The 10,546-nt window shown below is 36.9% G+C and overlaps 2 protein-coding genes across 4 annotated transcripts in view; both read left to right on the plus strand.

The window, feature by feature from the left end:
• LOC111367477 (VIN3-like protein 1) overlaps nucleotides 1-957 on the plus strand; it is a 15,476-nt gene extending 14,519 nt beyond the window's left edge. For all 3 annotated transcript variants that reach the window (XM_022988379.1, XM_022988387.1, XM_022988393.1), the window contains one exon: nucleotides 137-957. In XM_022988379.1, the coding sequence (XP_022844147.1) occupies nucleotides 137-798 (662 nt within the window). In that variant the 3' untranslated portion in view covers nucleotides 799-957. The remainder of the gene's footprint in view (nucleotides 1-136) is intronic.
• Nucleotides 958-1,798: 841 nt separating this feature from the next.
• LOC111367494 (GLABRA2 expression modulator-like) lies at nucleotides 1,799-6,008 on the plus strand. The gene is made up of 3 exons (XM_022988406.1): nucleotides 1,799-2,328; nucleotides 2,908-3,009; nucleotides 5,650-6,008. The coding sequence occupies exons 1-3, from the start codon at nucleotides 1,965-1,967 to the stop codon at nucleotides 5,991-5,993; spliced, it is 810 nt and encodes a 269-aa protein (XP_022844174.1). The 5' UTR covers nucleotides 1,799-1,964; the 3' UTR covers nucleotides 5,994-6,008.
• The last annotated feature ends 4,538 nt before the right edge of the window (nucleotides 6,009-10,546 follow it).

Raw genomic sequence — 10,546 nt, forward strand, 5'->3', positions numbered from 1 at the left:
CCGATGGATGGCTGGCCTCAAAGTGTAGCACAAACCTAAATAGCATTGGTAATGCTTTTCTGAGATTTTACCATCTATTCTCTTGAAATATGAAATTCCGCAGTCATATGAATTAACATTTTTTGTACCTTTGCAGCAAATCTACAAAAGGAGAATTCAGATGATGGAGGAAGGTCTTGTGCGAAGCGTGCCAAGAGTGCAACAGACATTGAACCCGAATCCTCATTCAAGATTCAAGACCTAGGGAAGATCTCGAGGCTGGCATGGGGTCAAGAACAAGGGAATCATAATTTTCTTAGACCAGACGCTGCACTTGAAGACACGTTGAAATCCATTCCAGGGGACATTGACTTGAATGTTTCTCCGGTGCCTGATCTGAATATAGAGTTTATGCCTCCAGTCGAGCCACCTAGAGACAGCTGGAACCACACAAAAACTGATGAAGCACCGGTTGTTGACTCGGAGGTGGAAGGTTGCCCAAAGACTACTCATAAAACCATGGAGATGCAGGATTCCGGTAGCAATATGAGCAATGCAACACCATCCCAAGCCGGGAATATGGCTGGAAGCTTGGGTGAGAACTTTGAATACTGTCTTAAAACCATTCGTTGGTTGGAATGCAATGGCCATATTAAGACGGAGTTCAGAAAGAAGTTTCTGACGTGGTTCAGCTTGAGATCAACTGAGAAGGAACGTCGAGTAGTCCACTCTTTTATACAGATTCTAATAGAAGATCCAAGTAGTTTGGCGGATCAGTTGATTCATACTTTTTCCAAAATCATAGGAGTGTCCATTTAGATGCATGACTTGGTTTTAGGCATTCGCTGGTCCAATTCATGACATGGCTTAGCTTTTCTTAGATGTTGAATTAGTCCTGAACTATCAATTTTTTCCCAAATTGGGATTTCTTTTCTTTGCAAATTCAGAATTAATAGAGTAATATTATAAAGGAATCAATTATTTTCAAAAGCTAAATACCTCTAGAGTAAGACAAAACATTTTTCGAATTTCTTTGCGATAGACCCCTGAACCACGATGAGGTACTCAGAAAACAGGCGTGACCATATGCACATGCACGACATATAATACATTTTCATAATGATCTCATTCTTGGAATTTACATATTTCCTCACTATCTTAACTCATTCATTTTTACCTTTGGTCATGAATACCACCGAGATGTACCGTATGAATTTAAGTATAAATATGACTAATAACATTTCGATGCCTGTACATCCAATTGTCATTGAGACTCAATGATATCATAGTTTTATCTGTCATTGCCATCGAGGCTCAAGATATTGTATTGCGAAGTAAATGTGAAACCACTAGCAATCATGAATAATCGAAGAAAGATAAAAAAGAAATTATGTAATAAAAAATAAGAGAGCTCAAACATTAACAATCTCAAATAGGGGAAAAACTAAAAAATTTAAAAGCAAAAGAAGGTAAAAGAGGATCACATACAGAGTGAAAAATGACAATGAAAATGAAGATAGCAAACAGAAGAACAACTTTTCTCTCACACAAAGCAAGTTGACACCATTCCAACATCATTGCTTGTAGTGAGGTTGAAAAACTAATAAAATAAGAATGATCACTTGAAAAGTGATGTACACATGAGGCTATTTTGAGGGAGGATTTTGTTCTAGAAAAGGATCAGCGACCAATTGTTCAAAAAACTATATATATGGGGACCAATTATTCAATTTTATCCAAGGAAATTTTTCTAGGAATCCTATAATAGCTTGTCTAATAATTGACGTCAGATTCTTATTTCACTTCCTCCGTTAAATTAGCCGGTCACCTCGTCACTCCTTGCTTCACTACAATCACCATCATTACCGGTACTCCCGTCCCCATCCCTAGCAGCCAAATCTTTAAATTCCACGCGCCATCCCACGCGCCTCGATCCATAAAAATCAATTTTCCAATTTTCCCCGAGTTCCAAATTCTTGAAAAGGATGGAGCGTCCGATTCCGATCGATAAAGACGACAATGGTGAAATGGAAGCAGTATCATTGGAGCCGGATCAGACTCCATCGGTTAAAGATCCGAACCCGGTTCCTGGACCCAACCCAGATCCCAAGCCTAAGGGCGAAGCAAAGGTGGAGGCCGTAAAACAAGGAGATAATGCCAATCTTAATGTGAGTATAGATGAGGAGAGTAATCAAGATAATAAAGAATTGAAATCAAAAAAATCGGTGAGGTGGAGCGAGGAATTGGTGACGGAATCGCCGGTGTCGAGGGATAACAATCGTGAATCCAATCCTTACATTGCTTACTCGCCAGCGCCTTCCAATGATTCTTCTTCCTTCAATTTTAAAAGTCAGTATTCGTAATACGTACAGATATAGGGTATTTTTGTTGATTTGTTATAAAATTTTTGGCTACTGTTATTCCTCGAAATGCTTATGCTATTATAGATTGGATTTTTGTGGAGATTTATGCATTTTTCGATTGGATTGAGGTGTGTTTTACTCTATTTGTATGTGCGTAAAAATAAATGTTATTGGTATAAATTTGTTTGAATTTAGTATGAATATTGACTCTCATTTGTTAAGTTCGATGCACAGTATTTGAAATTTGAAGTCCATATTTATTGAACTAGAGCTAATTAGCACAGGAGTTGGTACTTTTTTTTTCCCCTTGTAATTACATGGTATTCAGGAAATCTAGCTTGGATTGTTTTAATTGTTATTTATTTTTTGCTTATAATATTTTTTGGTAATTGAGTTTCTAAATGTTTTTGTAGTTTTTTATTTTGTATTTTTCTTGAATTTGACGTTGTTAAAAAATGGATTTATGAAGTAGATTTTGATGGAATTGATTGACAGCATAGCTGTTAATTTAATGGCACAAGAACACTTATGTAAAAAGGTTGAATGTTTGTTTTTTTTCTTGTAGGTACAATGGAAAATGTGAAGGATGTGTTAGGAAGATGGGGAAAGAAGGTGGGAGAAGCAACAAGGAAGGCTGAGGATCTTGCTGAGAATACTTGGCAGCACTGTAAGTTTTTTCCTATATTTTAGTTTGTTTATATTTGATTTTCAAGAGCATTGAATGAATGTGGTGAGCAGGATGTTAATTTTTATGCATCCCACAACGTCTCCATTACCTTTCTAGGGGGAAATCCTTGTAGATGGAATAGGAGTATGTTGATGTCAATATATATAATGAAGTTTCAGAAAGTGAGAAATTTCATCCTACATGTATGCACACAAACACATCACATCACATAGTCGATAGTTAAGAGGGATGGGTGGATTGTTGTGGTTAGACGTCTGGGTTGATATATGTCTGGGTTGATATGCAGATGTGTATTGAAAAGGGTGGATGGGGTTAATTTTGGGCATTAACAATATTCATTTATTTCTTGTTGAATCTGGCTACTCTAATTCAGTTATCTCATTATTCATGGCCTCATGGTCATGCCAAACATAGTAAATCCAAATTCCTTTCGTTCTGCTCCTATCTTGAATGGGGCGGGTATTACATGCGTAATCTGGTACTTGTACTGGGGGTGGGTGACAGATGCTGCCCTGGACCAGGGATGGGGAACATGGTCCTGCCCACGACCTGCCATGTTTAAATTCTGATTTTTAAAATCATGAATAACCCATGCCCTACCCAAAAATAACCCCAGGCCCCATCCAAAATGGCCCAGGTCCCCAAGAACCTACAGTGATAATTGGATAAGTGGAATCAAGTTGGTATATTGGCCATAGAGAAACTTGCTTAACATGCCCCTGCAATCTACTGGGGTTTACTGACTTGGTGGATGATTTTGGTCTAGACATGGTCTGAATGAGCAAATGATCAGTGTAAACTTTTGAATTCATAATCAGTCAAACATAGAATCTTGTTCTTGGTTCCTTTGTGGCATTTCTTCCTGTTCGTCAAGTGTAAGGCTGGTTGAATGGTGCATATTAATCTTTATATGCAATTAGGCACATTTGAATGGTGGCGAGCCTTGTACTTTTTTGGTAATACCGAATATGGTCTTAAAAATAATAAATAAACGAGACGATAAAATGTGATGGAAAAGCCCTAGGGCAAGGAAAGAAAAATACCCGACGGGGCGGGGGATGGGACTGGTTCCCCGACCCGTCCCATTGCCATCCCTACTTCTCTCTTGTTTCTAAAATTACATGACCTCTCCTTTAGGTGCTTCCCATTTAGATGGTGATAGTTTTTCCGCATACATAAAAAAATTAATTTAGATGGTGAATTGGTGATGGAAAAACATGTTAGGTCAAGTTCACATTTTCCTTCAATTGCCACCACATGACATCTCTTATAACACCCACCAATTATTTTCTCACAACCATCATCCATGTAGAAATAGCCAAAATACTAAGAGCCCTCTTCTTATAGGCATTGAGAAATTTAGAAACACTTCAGAGTTTACAAATAAAATCAATACGACTCTATTAGCAAGCTTTTTTGCTCAATGAGTGACTGTGTTTGCATTTTGACACCATGACAGAGCAACAAAAAATACTTACACACAACTGTGTACGTGTCTTTACAAATATTGTTTGTTGTTTGCTAGTGTATGAAGAAATTTATGGAGGTGCACAACTCTTTGCCCTTTTCTACTACCTTGAAGGCATTGAAAGACTATTTCATGCCCTGGAGGGGGGAGAAAGATGGGATTCTTGTGGGTCTTCTTCTTCTTAACAGAATTGGAAAAGTAATTGAAGGGGAAAAAAATTAAAAAGACAGCACCTTAATGAAGTTGCTAGAAGTGGAGCTTTTTTAGTTAATTTCTAGGCTACCCCGTGAGATACTGAGCAATGATTTTTCAGCAAAAGCAAAATATTCCAAAGCTTGAGGGGCCAAAAACACATATTTTACAGTAATAATTTATAAAAAGAAAAGAAAAGGCAGAAAAATTAACAACTCCAACTTGGTAAACTTGCATCTTACAAATCTTGATGATGAGAAAGATGCTTATGATTCAAAGTCAATCCTTCAACCTTTACAGCTTTTAGTGGTGAGTGGTTTTTCTTCTTATTCTTTTTATCTGGCAGGCAGGTTTGATTTTGGAACGCTGAAATTTTATTTAAAGGCTAATCCTTATAAAGGAAGCATTGCTTAAGTCTTATAAACTTGAATTTCTTATCAACAAGAAATTTCTGTGTTAGACAGGCCCTGACCTTGACGCAGAAAATTCACAGCAGTATTATTGGATGTATGATTGCTTAAATGAGGCATTAACCCCTAACACCTATATCCCTTTTGTTGCCGTTGAAAATTTAAAACACCCTGATGTGAGGCGACATAAAGAAAATGCCTTTGGAAACATTATTACTGAGAAAATGGGTCTATAAGATGATGAGGAAGGGAGGGGACTTGATCTGTGATTAGGCAAATCTCATCAAACTCATAATAATCCCCCTTGGAACATGTAGTCATTGCCATCAAATTGAATCCTTGGATGTGATAGAAAAGAACAATAGTTCTAATGGATAGCAAAAATTATTAGAGTAAATGAGACATGTAGATTTAATTTCAACAACCCAGATAAAAACATTACTCAGCTCTTGATTTTCAAGATTTTCCAATATAACATAGGCTCTCTGTTCCTCTGCTCCTGGAGAATCCTTTTGCACAGAAGTCACTAAATATCCTTTTGTGTTTTAGTGAAAACAAGTCCTAGTCTAGCTGATGCTGCTCTGGGAAGAATTGCACAGGGAACAAAGGTTCTAGCAGAAGGTGGATATGAGAAAATATTTCGGCAAACATTTGAGACTGTTCCTGAAGAGCAACTCCGTAATTCATTTGCATGTTACTTATCCACATCAGCGGGTCCAGTCATGGGTGTTTTATATGTCTCAACTGCAAAGCTCGCATTTTGTAGTGATAATCCACTTTCATACAAATCCAGTGACAAGACAGAATGGAGCTATTATAAGGTATTTTTGGTTGCTTTAAATTATGTGGTTTGGTATGAGCATGTTTGGGTGGAGCATATAAGTAAATTGTAAGATGGGTTTTGAAGTAGTATATGATGAGGACATCTACTTTTATTTATTTTTAGTTGGATTTTATTTATGTTTTAGATTTTATTTATGTAATTTGGCTTGTGTTGGCCCAAGTCCATTTTACTTAGGGTTTTAGTCTTTACTATTTAAACCTAATTGCGATGTAATTTCATTAGTTTTGATGAATTGAAGAATATTTTGGTGATTTGTTGCCTACGGCTTCTCCTTCCTCTCCCTCCTCCTCTCCCCCATGAATTTCTGCTTCTTCTCCGGTTTCTCCTCCCATTCTTTCCAGTTCTCCCCTCTTTCTTGCTTCTTCTTTTTATTTTTTAATTTGTCCTGCATCAAATTTGGTATCAGAGCCTAAATTTGGGTAATCTCTCATCTCCAATCCAAAAATCTCTTCCTATTTCTTTCCCAAGAACTTCTGAAACAGCATAAACAAATAAACTTTTAACGTGAGCAGCCGAGTTATTATTTTTTCAGCTTCTTCATAGTTGTTCCCAAAAAAAAAAAAAAAAAAAATTACTGTTCGGGGTTACTGTTCAAGCCCAATTTCAGTTTTTTTTTTTTTTAAAAAAAAAAAATTTCTTTTGCTATTGTTTCTTTTATACAATTGTCGTGTTGTTTCACAAATTCCAACCCTGACATTTAATCCTACTTACACACGGTCCAATTCCATTTAGCCTAACAAACCCAGCCTACTCTTTACGACGTAGGCCCACTCCCCAAACACTAACCCCGGCTGGCCCATCTATATAACAGGATCCAAACCCCTTCCCATCTGGTTCAGTCCGAAACATCCGACCAAGCCCGATTATAACCAATCCATTAACATCAAATACCCCACAGTTTCACCCGATTCCTCTCTCACAACCACTCTCTTGCCGTCGCCGCCTCTAATCACCATCATGCCACCACTTCATTATCTATTGTACCCAGGCATCCAGAGCACTACCACTTCATCGCCATAAGCCACCACCAATCCAAGATCATACATTTCCACCACAGTTACCACACTCATATATTTCCTCGTCCATCTCAACAATCTAAAAGCTACAGTCACCACACTCATTTTTCGTCTACGCCAAAACCAGCACAAGTTACAGTCAACAGGGGCTAAAACCATTGGACACGAAGGGAAGAACAGAAGCATAGTTGGGGCTCACTTCAGATCAATCGGCATACAAATAATCAAAACTAAACTACAGGGAGTCCTTGATCTCTATTTAGTATTAGTTTATACTACTGCCTCATTTTTAAAATTGCATCAATTAGAATCTTGTGCTGCTGTTATCGTGATAATTTTAGCCTTAAACCCCACTTGATCGAAACCATTAATCGAATTGACACCAATGATAGAATTGACTTCCATTGTTCCCCACTTAAATTGATTGGAGAATTTGATTAGTGTGTTGACCCTTGCTTTGCCATTTTATATGTACCAGCAGTATTAGCTTGTTTTGGATTTAAATAATCCCAATATTTAAAATTAAATAATAAAAAATTGGTACAAGTTATTTTTCGTTGCTTGCACGTATTGTTCACTGATCTCATCATAGCACGTCATTTAGCTGGTATTACATCGCAGGTAGTTGTGTAGTGGTCGTCTTGTCGTCTCTATTTCCAATACATTGACCGTGGATCCATCCCAATTTGATGCACTCACTAGACAATTAGCGCAACTTGCCACTAGCCTATCGACTGTCCAATCAGATATAACTGCTACTCGTGAGAAGAGAAAGAACCTAGCTGCTAAGTTGAGCAATTTTAAGCGAACCCCTTATTTGACTGACACTAATTCTGAAGCGTCTCATAATAGACAATATCATCGTGGACAAAGTGATCAAGAATATTTTCGGCTCGATCGTAGGAATAGGGATCAGGTTCATCATGGTACTCATTCTCTTCCTCATCATAAGGAGCGTTTCTTTAGAGACATTGACTTAGATATTCATACTTTCGATGGTTGCTTAGATCATGGAATTTTTACCCAATGGAACACCCTTACATAAGGGAATCGGCTAGTAACTGATTACATTGCTAAATTTGAGGAGTTTCGAGTGAAATGTCATATCGTTGAGGATGAGGCCCTGACTTTGAGTAGGTTTATACAAGGTCTAAGATATGAAATCAGGTGTGAGCTTTTCTTTCGAGGCGTCACTACTCTTGATCACGCTTACTCTTCAGCTCGGGACTACGAGTTACTTATTAGCACTCCATATGAAAAGTGCGACCACCATCGTTCTCCTTTGTCATTAGCGCCACCTCAACATGAGTCTATCATAGAACTTTCCCCGTCTAATGTTCCTCAAATCTTGGAAAATAAGGGTAAAATTTTTGAAATTCCAAAGACTTCTCACCTGCTATGCATTAGCTGTAAGGACTTTGGCCACATCTCTTCCAAATGTCCTAACCGAGCCTTAGTCATAGAAGAACGAAAGGATGTAATAGAAGAGTCGTTAAAAGATCAAATTTATGAACCTAAATTTGAAGAACGTGATTACTTAAATGATATTGAGGACACTTCCTTATGTAGTATTAGGACCTTTCCTATAAATCTAGGGGTTGTACCCCTTGTTCCGGATACCCCTTAGTTAAATATTGTGTGTCAATACTCTTTGCCAACCCAAAGGTACGGATGATTTGTGTAATCATGTCCTTTTCAAGGAAAATCTTGAGAATTGGAATTTGATCCTCCCAACAATTCAAATTACATATAACAATTTTGTGCATTGATTTATCTGTACGAGTTCCATTGAAATTAATCATGGTTATAAGTCTAGGAAACCTTTAGACCTTATTCTAATGTCTCCACATATCAGTATGTCTATGTCAGCTGAGGCATTTGTACGTCATCTTCTTGATTTGCATGTTGAGATCAATAAACAACATGACGCAAGTAATGCATTATATAAATTTCAAGCTGATTCGCATAAACGATATTTTGAATTTAATATTGGGGATTATGTTATATTGCAAGCTTGTAGTGTTGGTCCTTTAAAATTTTTAAAGCATGTTGGTTCAAATGCACATGTCATTGCCCTTTCATCACATTTTGACTACCACTTTGCTTTAAATAGTAATGACTTCATTACTTACAAACACTGTGTTACTTTCTTTGATGATCTATTTCTACTTAGCTTTATGGATCCCCAACTTGACTATGTTGATATTTCTACTTCAATACCATCTATCACAGCACATAAAGATAAAATTGATGTTATTTTAAATGAACGTATCGTATTGACCAATGATGGCAAGATTCAGTACTTCTTTGTTTGTTGGGTAAATCGACATGCTTCTTATGCTCCTCATTATATACAATCATGTGAAAATCTTGAAGATGAGGTAAATGAGTATTGGTTATTTGGAGTCCAGTATTAGTACTTGGTTAGAAGGAAAGATCGCCCCTTGATCAGATCATATTCTTGGGAATAAGCTACAGTTTTCAGTACTATCAATCATAGAATTTCATTACTTGGTTCGTCAGAAAGATCGTCCCCCGTGGCTTGACGCATTTGGAGTATCAGATTGACTGCAGCCTATATTATCTATCAACTCGACAGGGTCGAGTTTTTCTCCCATCCCGAGAGAGTTGATGAGAACATCTACTTTTTATTTATTTTTAGTTGGACTTTAATTATGTTTTATATTTTATTTATGTAATTGGGCTTGTATTGGCCCGAGTCCATTCTACTTAAGTTTTAGTCTTTACTATTTAAACATAATTGCGATGTAATTTCATTAGTTTTGATGAATTAAAGAATATTTTGGTGGTTTGTTGCCTATGGCTTCTTCTTCTTCTCCCCTATGAATTTTTACTTCTTCTCCAGTTTCTTCCCCCATTCTCTCCGGTTCTCCCCTCTTTCTTGATTCTTCTTTCTATTTTTTTAATTCGTCCTGCATCAGTATAGGTCTACCTACTTTTCAAAATTCATCATATAAGTTACTTATAAGCATCATGTCAGTTCTCTTGGATCAGTACTTGAATAATTTATGTTCAAGTGACTAATTTCAATATATTGTACCTGCATATGAAATTTAGAATTGAAATAGGAACATATATGAAACTTCTTGCTTCGTTTGTATATAGATGTTGTTGATACAGCTGCAAATGGCTTTATTATTTGGTCACTTTTTCTTGTTGGATGATGGAAAATTTGTTTAATCTACTTTATTTTACCATTATGGAAATGAATGTCATAAAACATTGCTTGCACTCAGATCATACTATTGATATATCAAATCAGGAGTACTAGCGTTTTTTCTCCATGGCCATCAATTTCTCTAAGACACCCTTTTGTTCTCATCTTGTACACTATTCCCATCTCTCTCTATCTCGATGGCATAGACTTGAGTGGTGAGCTGATTACAGAAGTTATGAGGAGAAGAGGTGCTAGAGGTGATACTATTCTCAATGATATTGTGTCCTCCTCCTTTCTTTATTCAAGGGTGAAGTGAATGTTGTAAAAGTGGCAAATCTTCCTAAAAACGTTTGAGGATATTAGAATCATTGCCTGTCTGACTCAATCAAGATATCTAGATTCATGGTT

The sequence above is a fragment of the Olea europaea genome, chromosome 2, assembly GCF_002742605.1.
Source record: "Olea europaea var. sylvestris chromosome 2, O_europaea_v1, whole genome shotgun sequence".
NCBI lineage: Eukaryota > Viridiplantae > Streptophyta > Magnoliopsida > Lamiales > Oleaceae > Olea > Olea europaea.

What these genes read in the sequence shown, in the direction of transcription:
- LOC111367494 (XM_022988406.1), top strand. Translation starts at nt 1,965, where the DNA reads ATGGAGCGTCCGATTCCGATCGATAAAGACGACAATGGTGAAATGGAA. An exon ending in TTCTTCCTTCAATTTTAAAA is followed by an intron (nt 2,329 to 2,907) that starts GTCAGTATTCGT and finishes TTTTTCTTGTAG; the next exon opens with GTACAATGGAAAATGTGAAG. An exon ending in TGAGAATACTTGGCAGCACT is followed by an intron (nt 3,010 to 5,649) that starts GTAAGTTTTTTC and finishes TTTGTGTTTTAG; the next exon opens with TGAAAACAAGTCCTAGTCTA.